This window comes from Gorilla gorilla, chromosome 4 (assembly GCF_029281585.2).
Source record: "Gorilla gorilla gorilla isolate KB3781 chromosome 4, NHGRI_mGorGor1-v2.1_pri, whole genome shotgun sequence".
Classification (NCBI taxonomy): Eukaryota; Metazoa; Chordata; class Mammalia; order Primates; family Hominidae; genus Gorilla; species Gorilla gorilla.
Genome location: NC_073228.2, coordinates 135,375,451 through 135,401,548, shown reverse-complemented (window position 1 = coordinate 135,401,548; position 26,098 = coordinate 135,375,451). Strand labels below are relative to the sequence as shown.

General features: G+C 36.8%; 1 protein-coding gene across 12 annotated transcripts in view; it reads left to right on the top strand.

The window, feature by feature from the left end:
- Positions 1-26,098, top strand: part of RAPGEF6 (Rap guanine nucleotide exchange factor 6) — a 212,071-nt gene that overhangs the window by 124,602 nt on the left and 61,371 nt on the right. For all 12 annotated transcript variants that reach the window (XM_031010808.3, XM_055386558.2, XM_031010805.3 and 9 more), the window contains 8 exons: positions 390-567; positions 2,672-2,808; positions 5,366-5,524; positions 6,109-6,261; positions 12,282-12,446; positions 15,230-15,337; positions 18,107-18,310; positions 21,242-21,350. In XM_031010808.3, coding sequence (XP_030866668.1) covers positions 390-567; positions 2,672-2,808; positions 5,366-5,524; positions 6,109-6,261; positions 12,282-12,446; positions 15,230-15,337; positions 18,107-18,310; positions 21,242-21,350 — 1,213 coding nt within the window. The remainder of the gene's footprint in view (positions 1-389; positions 568-2,671; positions 2,809-5,365; positions 5,525-6,108; positions 6,262-12,281; positions 12,447-15,229; positions 15,338-18,106; positions 18,311-21,241; positions 21,351-26,098) is intronic.

Here is a 26,098-nt window from a genome sequence, read left to right as displayed (position 1 = left end):
CGACTAATAGGTACTCATAAGGTGATTGTTGGTAAACTTTTTCTTTCCTGTACTTCATGTTTTAGTAAACTTTGTACTTTTAGGAAATACAAGTGTTTGGTGGAAAACAGATATTAATACATTTAGTGATGTTTGAGTCTCCTGACCATTTTACATTTACTGACTCTGATTTATCACCTAGTTGTCACACTGTGGAAAGATGAGCCTCTAAATTTGGGGCAGAAAGAACCTTTTATAAATAAGTATCATTTTATTGTATTCTTGATGCAGCATACAGCGTTGCCCAAGTCTTTTATATTTTGTAGGGATGGGTAGTTTTGATTAATTCAGACTGCGACTTATAATATTTTTTACATGAAATGGTAAGTGATCAAGATTTCTTTTCATAGGCTACGGAGAGTGAGGTAGGAGATGTAGATTTGACACGTCTTCCAGAAGGACCTGTTGATTCTGAGGATGACGAAGAGGAAGATGAAGAGATTGATCGAACAGATCCATTGCAGGGGCGAGATCTTGTTCGAGAATGTCTTGAAAAAGAGCCTGCAGACAAAACTGATGATGACATTGGTAAGAAATATATGTGTTCACAATAAGAATTTGTAACTTAATTTATATGGTTACCTATTGCTGCATAACAAATTATTCTAAAACTTAATAAATGTGTGTTGTGTTAAGCCATTATCTTAGAGTTTTTGTGAGTCAAATTTAGGAGCACCTTAGCTGAGTGGTTCTGGCTTGGTATCTCCCATGAGGTTGTTGTCAGAATTGACACAGGGCTGCAGCCATCCAGGTCTTCCCTGGGCTGAGCTGTAGAATCTGTGTCCAAGATAGCTATTCAAATGGCCTTTGGTGCATGACCTTCAGTTCCTCATGTGGGCCTCTGATAGGCTGCTTAATTGTCCTTACAACATACTTAGGGGGAACTTAGGCTTCCCCCTAAGTAAGTAATCCAAAGGAGAATAAGGCAAATGCCACAGTTTTTTATTATCTGTATTCAAGAGTAATGCATCATCACTTCTGCTAAATTCTGTTTGTTATACCAGGTAACTCTGATACAGTATAGAATGGGTCTGTACAAGGACATGACTATCAGGAGGCAGGGATCACTGTGAGCCATCTTTGAGGTTGGCTGCCACAATATATAAAATAAAAGCTTTGATTGCATTAAACTGATTTTTCCCTTCATGTCTATAAGACATTTAAAGCACAAGCATAGTACAATGTTCAGTGTCTGTGAATTTGCTTTTTGAAAAACTTGCAGATTTTTTAAAACCTTATATTTTTATTTCCCTAGCTTAAATATATGTATGTTTTGTGTGTACTCTTATTTTTTTTTTGAGACGGTGTCTCACTCTGTCGCCCAGGCTGGAGTGCAGTGGCGCAATCTTGGCTCACTGCAAGTTCTGCCTCCCGGGTTCACGCCATTCTCCTGCCTCAGCCTCCTGAGTAGCTGGGACTACAGGCGCCCGCCACTACGCCTGGCTAATTTTTTGTATTTTTAGTAGCAATGGGGTTTCAACGTGTTAGCCAGGATGGTCTCGATCTCCTGACCTTGTGATCCGCCCACCTTGGCCTCCCTAAGTGCTGGGATTACAGGTGTGAGCCACCGCGCCTGACCATGTGTACTCTTAAAACATTATAAATTTTTTTATGTAATATTTTACAGAACTAGTTACCATACTTTAGTTGGGAAGTTGAATGATACTAAAGATGTTAATGTTATCTTTAAGATGCAAAGATCACTTAGTGTCAAACATATGTTGTTAGGATTTAATTAAGATTTTTTTCTTAGGTTGCATTTTTATAATAGCTACCATTCCAATTAGAAGATGCTGTTACTATTAAAAATCATTTATGTGAGTAAAGATCAATGTATTTGAACATTCCTTGCCATTCTAAAGATATAATACAGTTAAATAACCTGCAGTGTGGATTTATGTTATGAACGTTATCTCGACAGAAATTGAAAGTGCAATTTTACTGATAAAGAATTGTATACTATACTATTTTCATAAAACTTTTTAAAAATTGAAATATAGCTAATTCCTATGTCCTATGGATATGTAGCACCTTATAGTTATTCTTAATCTCTTTGCTGACTGCTTATATGTGTTTCTTCCTTATATTTATATCTTCCTTACACATATATCCATACCAGGGAGTGGCCTGAGGCACTCATAAACATTTGTTAGTTAAAGAGAGTTACCTAGTTAGTTAGACAGATCTTGAGCTAGAATTCACATTTATTATCCCTGTTTTAATTACTTTTTGGATTTTATTAATGGCATTTTTAAATACTTTTGTTTAGTAAGAACTAGACAAAAGACTTTTTCACTAACCTATTAGATCAAAGGCCATAACTAAACCCATGGAGTGGCTAGGAATATTAGATAAACTCTCCGCTTTCATCTGAACCTGTATGGTCCTTGTTCTCTCTGGAGGTTGTGAATTCTGTTATCTTCCAATATGCCCAGGTTTATATGTGAGTCTGAATATACGTATTAATCAAATAATTGATTTTAAAAATCAACAGTCAAATAGTACCTTAGTTTCTCTACTTTAGCAACATAAATTTATACGTTGATTGTGAAATTGGGAATTCTAGATTTCATTGTATTTTTAAGGTATAGTCCTCGATGGTCTTTATACCAGAATTTCTGTTTTCTTATAGAACAATTGCTGGAGTTTATGCACCAGCTCCCTGCATTTGCAAACATGACCATGTCTGTAAGGAGAGAACTCTGCTCAGTGATGATTTTTGAAGTGGTAGAGCAGGCTGGAGCTATTATTCTTGAAGATGGGCAAGAGGTAGGTCAATAAATAAATTACATACATTTATTATGGATACTAACTTTTAAAATAACTTAATTTCCATAAATTTGTCCTGATTTTTGAGTACTGATTTTTGAAATTTATACAAATTTCTTAAATAAACGCCAAGTTTGAGTTAGTTACAATTTCTGAAGAGGTAAGTTTTTGTTTTTGCTTTGCCCTAATTTTAAATTTATTCGCAGTAGACTCTGCACAAAGTCAGTGCTCCATAAATAATATTCAATGAACCAAATGTTTTTACTTCTCAAATTACATTAAATTTAAATAGATGAAATAGATTTAAATAGATTTAAAAGATTCTTGAATATTTTTCTATTTGTATAATTATATCATTATTGTTTAAAATGTTTATCAAGAATTTTTCTTATTCCTTATTTCTATTATACATTTAAAAGAAAAAGAATGAGGAACGTGTGTTGGTACCAGTGCGTCCTAGGGAACTGCTGACAGTTGAAGCGTTTAGGTGACAATTCTATGTTCAAAAATGCTCGGATGACAGCTTGTGGATGGGTGGAGGAAGGATGCAAAGGGATTGGAAGGTATTATTGCCATCAGGAATTGCTTCATTATTTTTCCTATCAAATGTACTCATTTGATTAATGCTGAGATATCAGTAAATGAACATTGTCTTCTAGTGGAAATGTAAATTGGTACAGCATTTCCAGATAATTATTTTAAAATTCTTAACATGGTCCTCCAAGTATTCACAGCTGCTAGCCTGTTATTCCACTTCTGAGTGTCTAACCTGAGGAGACGTGTAGAACTCAAAGAGTTATTTCAAAAGGTGTTCATCGCAGTACATTTATAATATAAATTATATACTTATATAATCTATAAGTAAGTTATATATAATTACATAATTTCATACTATAAATACATATAATATATAATATTACATATATATATAAGTAAAAATTGGACATAACCAAAACATCCAGTGATAAGGGATGGTTAAGTAAATTATTATATAGCTGTAGGTTATAATATATAGGTATCCAAATTATTTTTAAAATTATTTGATAGAATATCTTTGAGGATCCCTGTCTCTAGGCTCTGTTTACATATTTTCTCCCCGTATCCTAGAAAACATCTGTCATAGAGGATGGACTCCCCCCAAAAGTTTGATGAACAAATGAATATAGTATTAATTTTTTTAAACAGGATATTCTAAATATTTCAATAATATAAAATATATACATAAGAGAGAAATAAGCTTTAAACAACTGAATGGAGTGGGATTTTAAGTAACTTCTATTTTCTACAAGTTTTTGCATTCTCTTAATTTTCCAGTTGTATCAGCAAAAATTTGTTGTATGCCTACTTTGTGCCAGGTACTGTTCTAGATATGGGGATATAGTGGTGAAAAAGCCAGATACACTCCCTGTCTTCCAGTAGCTTAATCCACAAGTTGTGTAGTGAGTATATCTTATCTTTAAAATAATAAAGGTATACTTTTGAAAAAAAATACCTTATTGCCATTGATTACCCTTCAGAACTAACCATCTTGATTTCCCTTAAATCACATTAAAACTATTGAAGGTTCAGGCTTATAAGAGGGTTTGATATTAAAGGAGAATAAGTGGTCTTTCACTGATATATAGTAGATCTTTAAAATACATCTTCTTTGGGCCAGGTGCAGTGGCTCATGCTTGTAGTCCCAGCACCTCAAGAGGCCTAGGCGGAAGGATCACCAGGAATTCAAGACCAGCCTGGGGAACATAGCAAGACCTGTCTCTATTAAAAAATAAATTGACCAAGCATGGTGGTGGACACCTGTAGTCCCAGCTATTCAGAAGGCTGAGGCAGGAGGATCACTTGAGTGCAAGACTTTGAAGCTACAGTGAGCTATAATCATACCACTGCACTCCAGCCTGGGCAACAGAGCAAGACCCCATCTCTCAAATAAATAAATAAATAACTTCTTAGAGCATTAAATATTTCCATATAAATGAAGGCATTATTTTCTTAACGTAGGAGAAATTTTGAATCTTTTGTTGGATATGCCTTAAAATTCAGGCTTTTAACTAGTCTTTCTGAAATAATCATTAGCTATCTATTTTTTTCTTAAATGTTTGCTTTTTGCCAGGCACTATTCTAAGCGCAGTGTATGTGTTAACTCATTTAATTAACATAATAGTTCTATGATAGATACTTTCCATACGACCATTGTAGCAGTAGAGAAACTGAGGCCCAGAGAGGTTAAATAATTTACCCAAAGTCATTCAGCTAGTTAGTGGCATGGTATGGATTAATATCCCAAGAGTTTGTGCTCTTGAACATTACGCTATTTTGTCTCAGAACCTGGTCAGTTATGACACTTCTTGTTTGGTGACTAAAAGAAGAAAGAGTAAAAATAAACTTCAGTAGTTTGCATAGACTCAAAGCATAGGGTGTTACAGAGTATTTAGTAATATAACCAGATCCTCCTTTTTCCTTTTTATTCAAGTTATATATATTGATAGATTCTTTTTCAAAGTTAACATGTAACTACCTTTTTTAAAAAGATTCATAAAACCTTTGTTTTTCTCTATAGCTTGACTCATGGTATGTTATTTTAAACGGCACTGTGGAAATCAGTCATCCAGATGGAAAAGTTGAAAATTTGTTTATGGGAAATAGTTTTGGAATTACTCCCACTCTGGATAAGCAGTACATGCATGGAATTGTCAGGACTAAAGTAGATGATTGTCAGGTAAGATTATCTCTTTGGTCAAGTCTTCTTGTCTGTTGATTTAAAGTAGCTGAGCCTGTTTTGTCTTCCTCAGAAGAAAATAGCTTTATTTGAGAATTAGGAGTTTCAGTAGCTCACAGTTAATAAAGGAAAGTAGATTTTGTATCTGCCTCAAATATTTGTGGCATTTAACAAGCTATAAGTTTTCAAAAGAGATTATACCAAATAAGTGCTGGTTTGTTACATTTCTATTTGATATTAGCCAGCTCAGAGTCCTTTATTTTAAAAAAAAAAGGAAAGAAATAGGAACTTCTGAGTTGTTTGTTTCTAACTTACTCCTGCTTCATATGTTCTTTACATAGTGTCAGTTTTGAGAGAAGTAGAAGTTCACTTCTCCTTTTAAAGAGCAAAATTCAAACAGATTAGACTTCTTTAGTCTCTTCATACGTGAATTGTTTCACCTTGATTTTTGTTAAAGATTAAAGCAATTAAGTGAAAAAGAACTAATGCCGCTAGATTTCTTACCTTTGTGCCCTGCATTGGTACATAGTGATATATTTATGTACTATAGGTTCATTAACTGTCCCCATGTTGTTCTTGGACAGTTTGTCTGCATAGCCCAGCAAGATTATTGGAGAATTTTAAACCATGTGGAAAAAAATACCCATAAAGTTGAGGAAGAGGGAGAAATTGTTATGGTACATGAGCATCGGGAACTAGACCGGAGTGGAACCAGGAAAGGACACATTGTGATCAAGGTGGGTGTTTTTACTTATTTTTCTAGTCACTGATTTTATTCTATCATCAAAGCTTTCGTCTTGTTTTAAACCATTTTTTAAGTAGTGCAAGATAATTCATTAACACTTTGGCATCTAACTTAAATGTTGACTCTTTGTCTTTCTCTAAAAATTTTTTTTTTTTTTGTGATGGGGTCTCACTCTGTTGCCCAGGCTGGAGTGCAATAGCACAATCTCAGCTCACTGCAACCTCCGCCTCCCGGGTTCAAGCGATTCTCCTGCCTCAGCCTCCTGAGTAGCTGAGATTACAGGCATGCGCCACCATGCCTGGCTAATTTTTGTACTTTTAGTAGAGGCGAGGTTTCACCATCTTGGCCAGGCTGGTCTTGAACTCCTGACCCTGTGATCCTCCCACCTCGGCCTCCCAAAGTGTTGGGATTACAGGTTTGAGCCACCGTGCCTGATCTCTAAGATGGTTTTTACACATTTTAATGATGAAGGATGACTTATTGCCATTTAATATCAGAGTAGGTAGGGTATTATTTTAGAATATACTGGTCAGAGTTTTCCTTTTCAAACTTAATATTGTATGCCACTGAGAGCGGGAGTCAGTTTCATCAAAGACCACAATATTTAGAAACAAAACAGAAAATTTAAGGACCAGTCATAAAAGCATAAGTAATCCTAGATTAAGATGCAGAGTGCTTCTGGATCTCTGTGGCACTGAAATATGCATTGGCTTCTCTGAACCTCATTTTTCTTATCTGGATATGGAGGTAACTCAAGACTTTATTAGGGCTAAATGAGGTAAATCAAAAGCCTTAGCACAATTGTAGAGTCTGAGTATTAACCCCCATACTGTTTTACCTTCTGTAAGTTCTGCCCTCTCCTAATATTTGCCTTCTCACCTCCTTTTCTCGTTAAAGACTTGGATATAAACTGAACAATTATAGTTGAAAGAGGGGAAATAAACACATAACTGTTTCTCTTTTCAAGCTAGTCTTGGCGAAATTATTGCCACTATTAATTGCAGATGAAGCAGTTTACTTAATAATATGAGGGAGTTAAATCAGAGAGATAATTTGAAGTCTGATGTCATACTTCTTCCCTTAGAGTCAGGCTATTCCTCAGAGATCTTTCTTTTCCTAAACAGATGAGTGTAAGCTTTGTGTGTAGAAATGATTAACATACTGGTGGAATGCCATAGGCTTACACATATACTTTTTCATTTTAATTCATTTTTATCTTTTTGTGAGGACTCATGTGTTTTAGTAATTTATTTCTAAATAATTTCAAACTTTATAGAAAAGTTGCAAGAACAATAGAGAGATCTGTCACTGATTCCTCAACTGTTAATATTTTCACTGCATTTGCTCTATTAGTCTTTTTTCTGAACGGTTTGAGAGCAGTCTGCAAATGTGATGCCTCATCACTCCTAAATATCTTATTGTGTATTTCCTAAAAACAAGGACACTCTCTGACATAAACACCATAGAATCCTTCAAGTTAGGAAGTGAACATTGCTAAAATAAAACCATTCAGGGCCAGGCATGGTGGCTCATGCCTGTAATCCCAGCACTTTGGGAGGCCAAGGTAGACGGATCATTTGAGGTCAGGAGTTCGAGACCAGCCTGGCCAACATGGTGAAACCCTATTTCTACTAAAAATACAAAAATTAGCTAGGCATGGTGGTGGTGGCCGCCTGTAATCAATCCCAGCTACTCGGGAGGCTGAAGCAGGAGAATTGCCTGGACCCAGGAGGCGGAGGTTGCAGTGAGCCGAGATCACACCACTGCACTCCAGCCTGGGCGACAGAGTGAGACTCCGTCTCAAAAACAAACAAACAAAAACAGATTCAGTCCAGAAACCCTATTTAGATTTTCACCAGCTATCCCAATAATAACTTATTTCTGGTCTAGAATGTTGTCCAAGAACACAGTTGCATTTAGTTGTCATGTCACTTCAGTCTATACCAGTTCCTCAGTCCTTCGCTGTTGTTAATATCCTTAGCAGTTTTAAAGAATACAGATCTTACATCCTGTAGTATTATCCTCCACCTGGATCTTTCCAGTATTTCCTCATGACCAGATAGATTCAAGTCATGCTTTCCTGGCAGGAGTTCACAAAACTCAGAGGGCACACAATGTCAACGTGTTGTCCTACCAATGGTGAAGTTAACCATGATTACTGATCATGATGGTGTCTGTCTGCCCAGTTTCTTCAGTGTAAAGTCATCATTTTACCCTTTGTAACTGATAAATATTTGGTGGAGAGATGTTCTGACAGTATCAAAATACTGTCCTCAGACTTTTAGTTTATGTATAGTATGCACTGAATACAAACTTCTATTCAGCACTTTTTACTTCCATTACTATTCTTGTCTGAAATGGTGATTTTAAAAATAATTTCTCATGCATTTATTAACTCATTGTATTGAAGGAATGAACTGTCTTATCTTCATTAATTTATTTATATTGGTATAAACTTATGTTACCATCATTATTATTCTGATCCTCAAATTGTCCCAGGTTTTAGGTAGTGGGACTCTTAAACTGACACCTGTATTTTGACATATCCCCATCATTTGAGCACATCCGTATAATCTGGCAAATAATAAGGCTCATTGTGAACTTAACTGTACCAGCTCTGGAATTAGCCATTTCTCAAGAAGGCCCTGGATCTTTATTCATTGTTCCTGAAGTGTCACTGCTTTTAGAGTCTTTCATCAGAGCTAGGAAATATATGTATGTATTTGTTATAAACACATACACATCTATAACTTTATATATATATTAAACAACCATGAGTTACAATTCCACTACTACCTGTACCTCCAGTTCCAGTACCAGCACCACAGTTTTCCCCAGTCTATTCCCTTCTATATTTGTAAATACCTTCTCCAACAATGCCTCTTGTTATACTCTGTATGTTATTTGCTCATTGTAAGCAGTTTCTACCATGCCAGTATAACAACACCAGCCATCTCTTCTGCTTGCTACCTCTGTGCACCCTGTCTCCCAGCATCCGACCTTCTGATATATTTTACAATAGATTTTAAACACTGTGTTGATTTTTTTAAGTGAAAGTTCAGAACATCAAAAATACTTGAACATAAATTTGCCATGAGTTTATACACACCTTAAAATGTTTCCAGATTCTGATTGCATGCTGATGGGTTGCTTTAGTGACAGAAATATTGAAAATGTGTTATTTTTACTGTACTACAATCTTCACGTTGAGATTTAATTGCAAATCATAACCATCTTTTGCTCATAGAAGGATTGATCATTTGATTTTTTTTTTTTTTTTTTTTGGAGACAAAGTCTCGCTCTGTCACCCAGGCTGGAGTGCAGTGGCATGATCTTGGCTCACTGCAACCTCTGCCTCCTGGGTTCAGGCAACTCTTGTGCCTCAGCCTCCTAGGTAGCTGTGACTACAGGTGCATGCCATCACTCACAGCTTTTTTTGTTTGTTTGTTTGTTTGTTTTTGTATTTTTAGTAGAGGTGGGGTTTTGCCATTTTGGCCATTTGGCCAGGCTGATCTCTAACTCCTGACCTCAAGTGATCCTCAGGTCAAGGCCAAGCATGGTGCCTCAGACATGTAATCCCAGCACTTTGGGAGGCCGAGGTGGGCTCCAGAAGTGCTGGGATTACAGGTGTGAGCCACCGCACCTGGCCTTGACTTTCTGTTTACACATAATCACCCAGAAAGCAGTTACTAGTTTTCATTTCATTCATTTCTTCATTCATTCAGTTCATTTGTTCATTTATTCGACAACACTGACTTTATGGTACTCTATGCCAGGCCCTGTGTGAGATCTGGGAGATACTAATATATACTTAGATTCTGCTATCAGTGAACTCACAGTCTTTTGAGAAAGACAAGGCGATAGTTTCAGCATGACTTGATAAATCTTAAGATGGAAGAGCAAGAGAGACATAAAAAGAGGGATCTAAATTAGGCTAGAAGAAATAGCAAGAAGATATACGGAGGAAGGGTGGCCAGACAGAGAAATATGCATGTGCTATATAAAATTGCATAATATATTTAAGAAAAAGCAGGAAATTTGTGTGGCTGGGATCAAGGGCATTTTGAGGTAAGATAGATTTTAGTCTAAAGAGGTAAGGGCTCATCTTTAAATAAAATTTAGAATGCATGACCTAGTCTCTATAGGGACCCTGCCTCTGTGATTTTGCCAGTCAGAATAATGGCCTAACATGTTGAACAGTTCCCATCCCTCACTCAGCTATTCTAGGAAATGGAATTAAGTGAACCTAAATGACCCTAAACCAGGATTGGCCTGAATAATAAAACAATTTGGTACTCTTAGGCTTAGAATGTTTTGGAGGATAGGAGAATAGGAATGACCTATGATTTTCTTATCTCTTAAGGAGGTTGTTTCTGACTTCCTTCTAGAGAAACGATTTTCGTACCTTATTTTTAATTAATAAAATAGGGCCAGGCACAGTGGCTCACGCCTGTAATCCCAGTACTTTGGGAGGCCATGGAGGATGGATCACGAGGTCAAGAGTTCGAGACCAGCCTGACCAACATGGTGAAACCCCGTCTCTACTAAAAATACAAAAATTAGCTGGGCATAGTGGTGCATGCCTGTAATTGCAGCTACTCAGGAGGCTGAGGCAGGAGAATTGCTTGAACCCAGGAGGCGGAAGTTGTAGTGAGCCAAGATCGCGCAGCGGCACTCCAGCCTGGGCGACAGAGCCAGACTCCGTCTCAAAAATAAATAAATAAAAATAAAGTACCTTTTAATAAATAAAGTACCTTTTTATTTTTAATAGATTCTTAGGTAAAGAACATTGTTAGTATTAATGTATGTTTACCACACAGTTATTCTAAACAATGAAATTGTTTGGATGACTGCAACAAATTGAAGGTTGAGTGTTATGGATAACAGTTTTTATATCAGGCTTAACATCTTGTTTGTTTCTGTATTTGTTCTTGTACCAACCTTTGAAAAAGCTACAAAGGGTAATAAACATTGGTTCAGAAGCTCAAAGAAGAGCAGTATGGAAATGTTTGTTTATATTCTTTTTTTTTTTTTTTTTGAGACAAAGTCTCGCTCTTGTCGCCCAAGCTGGAGTGCAGTGGCATGATCTCCGCTCTCTGCAACCTCCACCTCCCGGGTTCAAACAATTCTGCTGCCTCACCCTCCTGAGTAGCTGGGATTATAGGAGCCTGCCACCACACCCAGCCAATTTTTGTATTTTTAGTAGAGACGGGGTTTCACCTTGTTGGCCAGGCTGGTCTTGAACTGTGGACCTCAGGTGTTCCGCTCTCCCTGGCCTCCCAAAGTGCTGGGATTACAGGCATGAGCCACACCGTGCCCAGCCTGTTTATATTCTTTTATAAAGTTGGAAACAAGCATTTAAAACTCTGAATTAATTTCAAAACTATCTGTAGAACTTCTGGTTCCTCTCAATATGGTGACCTAGCATGGAGAGGAAACTGTATGAGAGGAACTGTAGAAAAGGAAATATTTATTCTGGGAAGTAACAATAATGAAACAGGCTCTCTTGAACTGGTGTGTTCTTCCTACAGCCTGGTCAGAAAAGATTTTTGAGGTGGATTAAATTTGGAGAAGAGCTTTCTTTTTTCTTTCTTCCCTTTCATTCCTTTCTTTTTCTTTCTTTCTTTAGTTTAACTTTCACCTCTTTTGTTGCCTTGAGGCAATAAATACATGCCCTGGTTGTAGGAGAAGTGGCAGTAACAGCCCACACCAGGGCTAAGTTAATGAAGTTCAAAGGTCCTGCTATGATGAAATGCCAGTGAAAACAGCTTCAGCGTAGTGAGTGCTGTTGGCTATTTATTTCTCTGCCTTTTCTGTCTCTCAACCTCTGGGTGCTGGTGGATTACAATTAAGTTTGCATTCCAATTCTCCCAGCACTAAGGATTTAAAGGCGAAACTGTACTTTGACGATTTGTCTAATGGAGTAGCTACAAAGCGGAGTAATCAACAATAGTTCTTTGGTTCTTGGGTCATTTGTTTATTTTCTAATCCTTCCTATCCTTGGATTTTTAGGCAACACCTGAGCGTCTCATAATGCATTTAATAGAAGAACATTCCATCGTGGATCCAACTTATATAGAAGATTTTCTATTAACTTATAGGACATTTCTTGAAAGTCCTTTGGATGTTGGGATCAAACTATTGGAATGGTTTAAGATCGACAGCTTAAGAGATAAGGTTGGTTTTATAAGGGACATGAAAGTGATTTTAACCCAAAATTTTATTCATGAAACTTTTATAGTTGATAGATTACCTGTTTATTATGATAATAAGATTCAGTACACCTAAAAAAATTAGTGAACCTGAACCATCAGTATAAACATTCTCTGCTTACTTTTATGACAGAATAGCATGTTAAAAGTGGACAAGAGCCTTAAAAGGCAAAAACTGAAATAAAGCTCTGGTATAGCTATAAGTTCAGGAAACATAATAGTTACATGAGAGTATTTTAGAATTTTACCGAAATACTTGATTGCTTCTGGAGATCAATAAAACATTTTAAAACGGATTTAATATTTTAGAAAGAATATTCATCAAATACATTTTTTCAAGAGGGCAGATTGCTTTTAAGCTTCAAAATGGGAATATTTTTATTTTCTTGAGTTACAGACTTCACAATCATTTGAAAACAATTTATCAAACCTTAATATATCTCTCCTGTGACTTATTTAAATCTACCTTTTGAGTATTTTTTTGTATTAAATGTTGTTCACTATTTTAAATAAATTATCTTAGCTTATTTCATGGGATATGTTTGCACATTTAATGGAAAGACTAGTAATACTTCCACAAATTGGTAAGAAATAAGTTGTTTCAAGAAAATAAAAGTAGGATCATAATTGTCTGGTGTGTCTTTTTGAGTTATATTTTAAAGGAAATAAACTAATTGCAGGTAAACTGCAGAATTCTTTTATTTAGGAGACTAACATCTAAAACTACAGGCTTGCACACCTCTCACCCTTTTTCTTAGAATTAAATATATTTACCTTGGTTGCCAAGAAAATAAAGGCATGCTTTGGGAATGAACAAGAATATGATTTAGTGATAATTATCCATATGCAAAAGAATGAAAATGGATTACCACCTTATACTATAAACAAAAATGTACTCAAAATGGGTCAGAGACAGAAGAGCTAAAACTATAATGCCTTAAAGATAGGGGTAGATTATCATGGCCTTGGATTTGGCGTTGGTTTCTCAAATATGAAAATATGATACCCAAGCACAAGCAACAAAAGAAAAAAGAGATAATTGGACCTCATCAAAATTAAAATTATTTGTGCATCAAAGGACACTGTCCAGAAAGGTAAGACAATGCACAGAATAAGAGAAAATTATATATCTGATAAAGGTTTAATATCCAAAATACATAAAGAACTTTTACAACTCAACAACGAAAAGACAGCACAGTTTAAACATGGACCAAGGACTTGCATAGACATTTCTCCAAAGAAGATATGTAAATGGCCAACAGGCACATGACAAAGATGTTCAACATCATTAATCATAGAGATATGCAGTCATAACCTCAATGAAATACCACTTTACACCCACTAGGATGGCTTTTAAAAAGGGGGAAAAAAGAAAAAGTAACAAACATTGCCAACGGTATGGAGACATTGAACCCTCCTCCCCACCCCCACCCTACACACATTGATGGTGGGAATGTAAAATGGTATTACCTCTGCGGAAAAAACAGTTTGAGCAGTTCTTCAAAAAGTTAAACATAGGGTTACCATATAGCCCAGCAATTCTAATCCTAGGTAAATACCCAGAGAATTAAAAACAGGTGTGCAAACGAAAACTTGACGTAAATATTCGTGGCAGCACTATTGACAATAGCCAAAAGGAAGAAATGACCCAAATGCCCATCATGGATAAACAAAATGTGGTATAGCCATACAATAAAATATTATTCAGCCATAAGAAGAAAAGAAGTACTAATACTTACTACACCATGATGAACCTTGAAAACATTAAGCTAAGTAAAAGAAGCCAGTCACAAAAGGCTAGGTATTGTATGATTCTATTTATGTGGAATAGCCAGAACAGACAGATAGACAGAAAAGCAGACTAGTGGCCGCCAGGGGCTGGAGAGAGGGCAGAATGGGAAGTGAAAGCTTAATGAGTTTGAGGTTTACTTTTGGAGTGATGAAAATGTTCCAGAACTCAGAACTAGACAGTGGTGATGGTTACACAGTATTGTTAAGGTACTAAATTATGAACTTTAAAATCATTAAAATGATGAATTTTATGTGGATTCTACCACGATTTAAAAAAAAGACTCATTTCTTACATTGTTAGGCATGTTATTCAAATCAGCTTACGTTCGTTAATTTTTAACTTTTCTGAAGCAAAGTAAACGATTCTGCAGTTTGAAAATTTACAGTGTTTATAATGAAAGAAGTTTCAGATTTGTAAGAGTTTTTGTTTTGTTTTTTAATTTTTATAGAGACAGGGTTTTGCTATGCCCAGGCTGGTCTCAAACTCCTGGACTCAAGGGATCCTCCTTGCTTCAGCCACCTGAGTTGCTGGCATTGCAGGTGTGAGCCACTGCACCAGACTCAGATTTGTTTTTGTTACAGTTTTGGTTAAACATGTTCTTGACCATGGAAACGCTTTCGGTATGGATTTTTGATTGATAGCATTGCCTACTTTATGACATGAAGTTTGCATTTTAAGGTGCTACCTGAAATAGACATTCTGTGTACTTTTATCTTAACAAACAGGCTTGTGTCTTCTCACTGAGTGGACAGTGTCCTGGCTCTGTTACTTCTGTGCACAGGGAAGCAAAAGCTCAAATTAAACCATGCCTTTCTGTTAGAATGAGCCTTTTTTACACAAGGGAGGGAACAAGAGGGTTGTCAGTTCTTCATGAGTTTTAGACATGCTTTTGGAATCCACTTGTGCAGAAGGAATGCCTCTTATAACCATATGCTGCCTCTTTTATGTTTCCACAGGTGACACGGATTGTATTATTATGGGTAAATAATCATTTTAATGATTTTGAAGGTGACCCTGCTATGACTCGATTTCTAGAGGAATTTGAAAAAAATCTGGAAGATACAGTAAGGCTCAAAATAATTTATATTCTTCAGAGTGTAGTGGTCCCCCCCAACACTAGCAAACTCAGAACAGCAATAGCTTTCATTCTCTCCTGTGTCTTAAATGTCCATTCTTAGAACTTCCGAATCTGTATTCTAGACTTTTGTTCATTTATTCTCTGCCACCTCAATTAAAACAACATTTACACTCCTTCCTGACTCTTCCATTTTTTTTATTTATATTATTTATTTATTTATTTATTGTATTTATTTATTTTTTTTTGAGACGGAGTCTTGCTGTCGCCCAGGCTGGAGTGCAGTGGTGCAATCTTGGCTCACTGCGACCTCCGCTTTCCAGGTTCAAGCAATTCTCTCCTACCTGAACCTCCTGAGTAGATGGGACTTCAGACATGCACCACCACGCCCAGCTAGGTTTTGTATTTTTAGCAGAGACAGGGTTTCACCAGATTGCCCAGGCTGGTCTCAAACTCCTGACCTCGTGATCTGCCCGCCTCGGCCTTCCAGAGTGCTGAGATTACAGGCGTCTGAGCCACCGCGCCTGGCCCAAATCTTCCATTTCTGTATTGACATTCTTATCTCTTAGTTACTCAGGCTTATAAACCTGGTGTTATATGTGTACCCTCAGTCTCTTTTTCTTGAATTCCCTGGCCAGGATTTCCAGTCAGTTGCTAAAGTCACCTAGGTCACTGATTTAGTCATACACATGTATGTTCACATATTTTCTTACGGTCTCAGCCATTTCTTTTTTACTCCCTAGTTTAGGACTTAATTATTTCATTATATCTGATCTATTATAATCTGCTCACTGATCCTAGTTCTAGTTTCTCTTCTAGTTCATTCTGTGTGGCCAAAAGATTGCTTTTAAAACACACATGTGATGACTATTATTCTCTTTGTCAGTAAACTATACTTCCTACCAAAGCAGTTCCTCACCCATATATTCAGGTCCCTTGCCTACCTTTTTGCCCTTTTTCCTGTGTACCCTAGATTATAGCCAAATCAGACTATTTTATTTTCCAGTTCTGCATCCAGACCATGCTAGAATTTTCTTTTCCTCACCTATTGAAACTCTGTTTCACTATCAGTGCATATCCTAAATATCAAATCTATATTAAGACTTTCTAGGTTTCTTTTCTATATAGGATTCACCTGTTCTAAATGTACAGCACCTAAGATAATTCCCTCCAAGTCCACAGTAGCTGTTCATGAATTCATTTTAAACTCCCTGTCAGATATAAAACTTTGAGCTGTGACTTGGTTGCCTCCTTCAAGCAACTTGAAATTTTAGGAAATAAGTAGTAATGCAGCATAGTGTTTTAGGAGTACAGCTCAAGCTCCACCATTTGCTAGATTTGTAAACTCAGACATTGCCTGATCTTATGCCTTAGTTGTGTTATTTGTAAAGATAGTAGTTCCTAGTTCATTGAGATTATTGTAAGGATTATAATGAGCTGATAGGCATAACAGTCTGTACACAAAACCTGTGACATAGCAAATGCTCAAGAGCTGTAATTAATTACTTACAGAGCATAAGTGGATTGAGTTGAATGAAGTGGGAAAAATTGGCAAATTTGGTCCCTTTCATTACCCCTTGGTTCCTATTGACTTCTCGGCAGCACGTGTGCTCTATACAAAATGGGGAGAGTGAACAACACTGGGGACTTGATTAAAAGGTTATAGAGGCACTCCATTATCATTTGAGTCATCCTGTGTTGGCTTTGTAAATATTCAAGGGACATCAGAATGTGGAAAAAAAAGTCATGGGATTTTTTTTTCCAGTAATCAGTTAGCCATCAGGTATTTATTGCCTTCTACTTTATACTCAAAGACATCAATGTAGGATCAGAACAAATGTAAGACTTGGTGTCTGCTTTAAAAAAAAAAAAACTTTAGCTTTTTGTTATGGATGTGAGATTTGCACATATTAACACTATTTGAGATAATTGAAACTGGAATTAGAACTGGTAGACTATTACTGAGTTTAAGGAAGAGCTAAAATAATACAAGAAGGAAGCCTTTTCTGGACGAGATGAAAACTTGAATGTTTCTTTGAACATTGGACAATATTTAAAAAGGTGGTTCAAGTTGTTCAAGGTTTTGAATAAAGGTTTTAAAAGATTCTGGTTTTATTTAACAGCCAGGAGATAAGCAAGGTGGGAGTAGAGTGTGTATTAGGAAAAGTTTAAGAAATGATAAGTAGGTCGGGCGCGGTGGCTCATGCCTGTAATCCCAGCACTTTGGGAGGCCGAGACAGGCGGATCACGAGGTCAAGAGATCGAGACCATCGTGGCTAACATGGTGAAACCCTGTCTCTACCAAAAATACAAAAAATCAGCCGGGCATGGTGGCGGGCGCCTGTAGTCCCAGCTACTCGGGAGGCTGAGGCAGGAGAATGGCATGAACCCAGGAGGTGGAGCCTGCAGTGAGTCGAGATCGCGCCACTGCACTCCAGCCTGGGCAACAGAGCGAGGCTCCGTCTCAAAATAAATAAATAAATAAATAAATAAATGATAGGTAATTTTTTGTCATCTCTCTGTAAATGAGACATCACTTGGAAATCTTTTTTAACCTATGATAATTTAAAAGTCTTATAATCATATTAAGAAATCTTGTTGAGAGTGCTTTGGTGTGGGAGTGCCCCCTTCTTCAGTTTTGTTTACCTCAGCTTATACATGTATATTTATAACTCTAATTCTAATAATTTTCGTTGACTTTTTAAAAACCTATAGGAATAGATACATTTATATACATTTACCCTTTTCTGCTTAACAGAAGATGAATGGTCATCTCCGGTTATTGAATATTGCCTGTGCTGCAAAGGCTAAGTGGAGACAGGTTGTGCTGCAAAAGGCTTCCCGCGAGTCCCCTCTACAATTCAGCCTTAATGGAGGGAGTGAGAAGGGATTTGGTATTTTTGTTGAAGGAGTAGAACCTGGTAGCAAAGCTGCTGATTCAGGACTGAAACGTGGTGATCAGGTAAGGAAATAACCAACCACTTATATTCAAGCCTTCTTAAAAGTATTATGCCTGCTGCTTTTGTTCTCATCTTCCAGAAAGCGTGATCAGTTTAAGGAAATATTTTTCTGAGCCTTTTTTTAGCGGTAGTATCTGCATATGGTTTATTTTTAAAAGTATTTGTCATATATTTATTACTTTTAATGGAAAATTTGGTGTAGTGTGGCCAGAAATAACATGGTCTACTGAGCTCTATCAACATGACCTCCTTTGAATGGGCCTGCCTATCCTTCATGGATTAGGAAACTGTATAAGCTGGCAACTTGAGAATACTCCAGAACGATCAATATATGAATTAGCACCCTTGCAGGTTTTGAACAAGACAGCACTTCTACCTCATAGTACTCTCAAATGTAAGTGGCTGCAGATTACTGAAGGTTATGGTAATCATTAAATTATGTTCATATGGTAACATAAGTATATCCATAAGCAAAGTGAGCCAAATGGGGGACTAGGAAAAAAGACACTCTTAGGAATTTGATGGTGATTTTTATTTTTTGGTATAGGCATTAGGTAAGTATAGAGCAGCCTATTCCAAATGTGATCTGCTGGCAACTTTGTTACATAAAAAATGTAATTCTCAGGCTTCTCTCAATCCTGTTAGTCATATTGACCACATTCTCAAGCAATGATGTCTGAACATCTGTAATTTTAACAAAGCTCTCTAGATCAGTGGTCCCCAACCTTTTTGGCACCAGGGACCAGTTTTATGGAAGACAGTTTTTCCACGGACCAGGGAGTTGGGGCTGGGGTGATGGAGATGGTTTTTGGATGAAACTGATCCACCTCAGGTCATCAGGCATTCAGACATTAAATTTTCATAAGGAGTGCCCTAGATCCCTTGCATTTGCAGTTCTCAACAGGGTTCACACTCCTATGAGAATCTAATGTCACTGCTGATTTAACAGGAGGTGGAGGTCAGGCAGTAATGCTCACTGGCCCACTGCTCACCTCCTGCTGTGTGGCCCAGTTCCTAACAGGCCATGGGTCTGTGTCCTGGTGGTTGGGGACCCCTGCTCTAGATGATTCTCATGTACTTCAAAGGGTGGTTTCCCAAATCTGCCAGATCATCAGAATCATTTAGGAAACTTGCTTTCTCCCCATTTAAAATTTTGTTCTTTCATTTTAGAATGTGGCTTTATTTTAACGGAGCCATGTTATCATTTTTTAAAAATTAGCTCATTCATATTATGAAAGGTTCTACACTCTAGAACAGTGGTTCTCAACTAGTGGCAATGTCTGCAGATATTTTTTATTATTATGACTTGGGGATTATTACTGGCATGTTGGTGGACAGAGGCCGAGGATGCTGCTAAACAGCCTACAATTCCCAGGACAGCTTCCACAATAGAGTTTTCTGGGCCTGACCCCAGACTACTCATTAGGAATGTCTGATAGCTAGGATCCTGTAATCAGTATATTTATTGTTCAGTTATTTGTATCACAGACACATTTAATAATCTAATTCTTCACACACACACACACACACACACACACACACAAGTGAAATCGTTCTTGAGAATGAAATTTATCATGCTTTTACTTCTTCCTTCAATCTTCCCAACTACTGTTGAAATGATCTGAGATTTTAGATCTACATTATTGTTACTTTTTAACATTATGTGTCTTCTGTTTCAAGAAGGCTTTTGATGTTTGCGTTAAGTTTCATAAGCTTTTAAACAAGCATTTGGACATTTACACCCGCTTAACTGATTTCATTGATCACTTTTATTTCATTTGCACTGTATATCCCCATTATTTCAACTCATTTCACAGTTATCTTTGGTACTTCTTTTAGTACTTTTTTAAGGAACAGATGGGTGATACAGTATTATATGTTCTTGCCTTCCTGAAGATACTTGTGTTCAATAGAGCGTAACATTTTTTTCCCAGTGACTTTTCCCTCAGAATACTAAAGTCACAGAAAGTTATCACGTCAACTTAATGTTGCCCAAGAGAAATCCAAACTCTTTGCGCTTCTTTTGTAGGTACCTTTGGGTTATCTTCCCACAATGATGTTTATAGATTCTTTATTCTTTCTCCTTGGAACAAAGAAATTTCATTGGGATATGTTTTTAAAAATAGATCTCTTTTTATTATTTTTGCATGGTACTAGATGAGACATTTTAGTGCATAGATGCAAGTCTTTTTTCAACTCTGGGAATTTTACTTCTATGGAATTTTTTTTTCTTTCCCTAATATTTTTTCACTCTTTTTCTTATCCTTTAGAAATTTTTATGTTGATCCCCTAGATCTGCTCTCTGTTCTGACTAGTTTTTGCTCATTATATCTTTTTATCCTTTTCCCTTAGAATCAGTACTTCTTAAAATAAACTGCTTCTATGATTCTGAGGTATAGCCAAATTGGGGAAGCCCTCTTGTGAAGGGTCAGCAGTGTTTACCTGGAAGAAGAACCCATTTCAGTTGTGCTTCTTGCTGTTTGGCTGCCTGATTCAATCAGTGGCAGAAAATCATATTAAATATATTTAGAGTACTCCCTTTAAAAGAATTACCTCTCTTTGAAATTCAGTAAATTTACATTGAGAATATTTGACAAATTTGTATATACATTTGCAGGCAATAATTTTTATGAGCTGATCTGCCATGATTAAATGTTTTCCTTTGTAAACCATCTGGTGTGGGTATTTTTTACATTTCCTCAGTATGATCCCAGAGGGCATTAACTGTCAAAAAAAATGTTTATAGTAAAGAATTTGGAAAATACAACAATATAGAGAAAAAAACAGTAGTCCAGCTTCTCACAGAGATAACTGTTGTTCACACAGTACATTTTATTCAAGTTTCATTTTATTTATTCACTATTAAACTTTTAAGGTTGTAGGAGTAACTAATACTGTTCTATATTAATTTGTATTTTTTAAATACTTTTAAGATTATGGAAGTAAACGGACAAAACTTTGAGAATATTACATTTATGAAAGCTGTTGAAATTTTGAGGAATAATACTCATCTTGCACTTACTGTGAAGACCAACATTTTTGGTGAGTTTTGTTGTAAAAATTGCCTGAACTCTTTCTTCTTAATTTGGTAATAGAAAAGTCATTACAGTGGAAGAAAAGATAGTAAAATATAAACATGTTTTTGTCTAAGCTCTTCAGCTAGTTTCAGAATCTTTAGTTTTGAACTATTATGTATCTAGAATTTTCATTTTTCATTATATTTTTAACTATTTTGATAGTAAGTTTTAAAATAGGTGTACAGCTACCTTCAGTTATTTATGAAATTCCTATGGAGCGTGTGTTATGTACTCTGCTAGAGGGATACTGAATGAAATATAGAATGTCCGGAATAAAACTAAGAAGTCATAATCAGGCATTTTTCCCCCAGCTAGTGTGCAAATTAGTCTACTTCTAATCTTTAAGCCAGCTTTCTGAAGTAATATGAATGACAGATTAGCTGTTTTATGGAAATAAACTGAGTAAAGCATTGACTTAAGTACTTAGTGAATTACAGATTTCTAATAAGAGCATACTCTACCTTTGTGTGGAAAAAATGATTACAGTGCCTCTGTTGTGTTTTTATCATGTTTATATTTAAATAAAACCAGTGACTAAGCTCATACTTTTAACCAAATCTACTGTGTGTTTTTTTAAACTTTTAGGAAAGATTTACTGTGATTTGATTGCCTTAGACCCTTTAGGATTTTTGCAGAAATTCTGAAAAGAGTAACAGTAAAAATCATATAGCAATTGAAATAACAAAGAAAATTTAAGAGTCCTTATGAAGTAGGGAGGAAAACAAATCTCTCTAGGTTTTTTAGGTTACAATTTGAGAAGTAAGAGTTGGCTTTAAAAGCTATGCCTACGGAAGGGAAGTGTGAGTTTTATTTTTTTCACTTTGGCTTTTTATATTGTGCTTAGTCATAATGAAAAATGAAACGTGGGGTTTTTCCTCTTTTTGAGTCCCTTTGACTGAATTACATCATGTTAAATCTGGTAAACTGTCAATTGGCAATTTAGTATTATATTACTTTAGCATAGAATAAGTAAGTAAGCCTTCAGAATTTTTTGATTTCCTGGAGTTTGGACTAATATCTAGAAATGCCAACTTTTAGGTTAAATGAAAGAGATTTCCAGTTTCGAAAAATAAGAAAGCAGGACTTGCTCTCTTACTTTGAGCAAATTATTTAGTCTTTCCAAGCTTCAGTTTCTCTAGCACTATTTCCTAGGTTTCTTCTAAGTATCTAATACCTTTAAACCTTTTGTACCTGTCACATAAAGATTACTAACTGGTATTAAATATTCTGAATAAAAATACAGAGATAATGTGAACCCCCATGAACTCTGGGACACAGAAAAGTAGATCTGAAGGATGCAAAAGACAGAAGCCATACCCTCAGAACCCTTTGAGTAGTGGGAAAACAGTTGGCCAACAGAACCCTAGGTTGGATATAGCAGAGGGTAGAAGTTACATGGTGCCGCAAAGGGGGAACATAGCAGTCACCTCTTTCTTCCTTACCCCAGGTGGAAAGCAAAATACCAAGGAGAAAGCTAAATACCTCATGTTTAGATTTAGAAAATGCACCCAGAGAAGAAAACAGCTGGCAATCTCAGTTTACTCTCTTTCTATTCTGGAATTTTAATTTATCTATTAAATTACAAAGGAATATTTGTAGAAATGGAGCATTTTACTCTAGATGTGGTGATGCCCATAATAAAGCCCTAATAACTCTGGCATTACCATGAAATAGAGTTGAGCAGTTAGGTCGTCCTGTATCAAACTCACAGTGAGGACACCTACAAAAAGGAAAGCTGTGACCAGAAGACATTGGTTCAGTGATACTGAGAGGTGAAGCCAGCTGGACTTCCTGGGTCAAGTGGGGACTCGGATAACATTTCTGTCTAGCTAGAGATTGTAAACACACCAATCAGCACTCTGTAAAAACACACCAATCAACGCTCTGGGTCTAGCTAAAGGATTGTAAATGCACCAATCAGCACTCTGTGTCTAGCTAAAGGATTGTAAATGCACATTCAGCACTCTGCAAAAACGCACCAATCAGTGCTCTGTATCTAGCTAAAGGATTGTAAATGCACCAATCAGCACTCTGTAAGATGGACCAATTAGCACTCTGTAAAATGGACCAATCAAGCGCTCTGTAAAATGGACCAATCAGCAGGATGTGGGCAGGGACAAATAAGGGAGTAAAAGCTGGCCACCCCAGCCAGCAGGGGCAAGCTGCGAGGGTCCCATTCCACCCTCTGGAAGCTTTGTTCTTTCATTCTTCACAATAAATCTTGCTGCTGCTCACTCTTTGGGTCTGCACCACCTTTAAGAGCTGTAACACTCGCTGCGAAGGTCCGCGGCTTCATTCTTGAAGTCAGCAAGACCATGAACCCACCAGAAGGAAGAAACTCCAGACACATCTGAAGGAACAAACTCCAGACACACCATCTTTAAGAGCTGTAACACTCAACCGTGAAGGTCTGCGTCTTCATTCTTGAAGTCAGCGAGACCAGGAACCCACCGGAAGGAACCAACTCTGGACACAATACCAGAACAAACCATTCTCAGTCCTTTTATTACTTAAAACTGACGATCAGGGATCACCAAGCATAAGGAGAATCAGGATCATTGAGAGGGTGTGGTAGAGACCTAATGAGTGATCTTATAGATTCTGGAGAAAATATTTAAAGGAGAGAATAAAAACATTTCTAGAACACTGCACAGAGCAATTTAAAAATTTATCCCTTGAGAGGCAGAGCTTGCAGTGAGCCGAGATTGCGCCACTGCACTCCCGCCTGGGGGACAGAGCGAGACTCCATCTCAAAAAAAAAAAAAAAAAAAAAAAGTATCCCTTGAAACAAGAACAGGATATTAGGAAAGAATAAACAACAATCATTGAGAAAGAAGTAACTCTTACAGACAAAAACATTTGTTTGAAAGAATAGATAATAAAGTTGAGAAAAATCTCCCATACTATGAAACAAAAAGACAAAGTAAAATTAAGCTCTATTCCAGGATATCTAAAAGAAAATGTAAGGAAGAAGATATTTAGGAAATAATAGCAGAGAATATCCCAGAGTAAAAGAAGGATGTGACTCTTATATTTCAAAGGCCTCACTATAAGCTGAGGAAAATGTATTAAACAAAACTTGTGTCAGCTTTCTACTTCCAGTATTGACTGAAGACAACTTAAAAGAGCTAGACTGTGAAAAACTATAAACAAACATAACAATCCAAAAAGATAGTGAAAAACTCTGGATGTGTCAAAGCCTTTTCCCACTCCTGGGACCATATCCCAAAGTGATGTCTCTTTTTCCAGGGCCATTTCCCCATCCGTAGAATAAAACTGAGAGGAGCTCCTTGATAACCTTACAGGTTTGTAGTTTAGTGCCCACCAAAGGATAAAATAGTAGCGTTACAACCTTTGTTAGGATTGAGACTTTGAAAACCTCTCTCTGAAGTGGATGTGCGCTGTACCTAACTGACCATCTAGGTGACCAAGAAAAACTTACAGTTTTGGCCCTGGACTTAGATTATAGGTGCCTGACAAAAGAAAATAAATATCTTCTTTAGAGGATACTAACAGCAACTTGTTATTTCTAAAAATAATTTTTTAAAAACAGAGTCAAGCAAAGATTATGAGGCACTCTTAAAAGTCAGTATGAGCCAGAACCAACAGAAACAGAAGCACAGTTGCTCCAGAATATCAGACACAGATTTTAAGTTTGCTATCTTTTATGTCCATGAAGATAAAAATCAAATTAAGTGTTCCGTTTCCAGATAAGATGGAGTAAACGCACACCACCCTTCATCTCCCACTGAACTTAATAGTAAACCTGGACAGAATCATGACCCACTTAGTTGAGAACTCTGAAAAGCAAATAGCAACAGGCAATTCGCAGAAGAATACCATAATTCAAAGTACCACTACCAGCAATGAATTCACTGTTATTTTAATTCTAGTATGCCCTAGGTTGGACTCAAGGCAACCTAAAACCTGGATGTGAGTACTGTGGTACAGACAGAGATCCAGGAGAAGCCTGGCTTGAGGAATGAGAAAAGGGAACTCCTACTAATAGCAGTTGTCCTGTGGAGAAAAGTGACACTGCTTTTAGGCTTCATTGAATTCTAGTTTTCATGCAAGTGCTCACAGCCATCTAAAGTTCTCTTTCTCCTCGAAGAGTCCCTCTACCTGACCCACACCTCATGTTTAGATTTAGCAAATGCACCCAGGGAAGAAAACAGCTGGCAGTCTCAGTTTACTCTCTTCCTATCCTGGAATTTTAACTTATTCCTCTTGGCTTCCACAGCTTTCTAAAATCTTTAAAAATCCCACTTCTAGCTAAGCATGGTGGCTCATGCCTGTAATCGTAGCAATTTAGGAGGCTGAGGCGGGAGGATCACTTGAAGCTAGGAGTTCCAAGACCAGCCTGGGCAACATAGTGAGACCTGGTCTCTACAAAACACTAAAATTTAGCTGGGCATGGTAGCATGCACCTGTAGTCCCAGCTACTTGGGAGGCTGAAGCAGGAAGATCACTTGAACCCAGGAGTTCAAGACTATAATGAGCTGTGATTGTGTCCCTGCACTCCAGCCTGGGCAACGAGCAAGACTCTGTCTCTAAACCCAAAAATCCCATTTTTCAGATAACTTGTCTTTTTAAGTTTTAATAAAAGTAGTAAGTGCATATATTTTGAAAACTAAAATACTAAAAATAGATATACAATGGAACCATACTGTGTACAATATTCTGTGCTTTTTCACATCAGTTCATACAGACCTA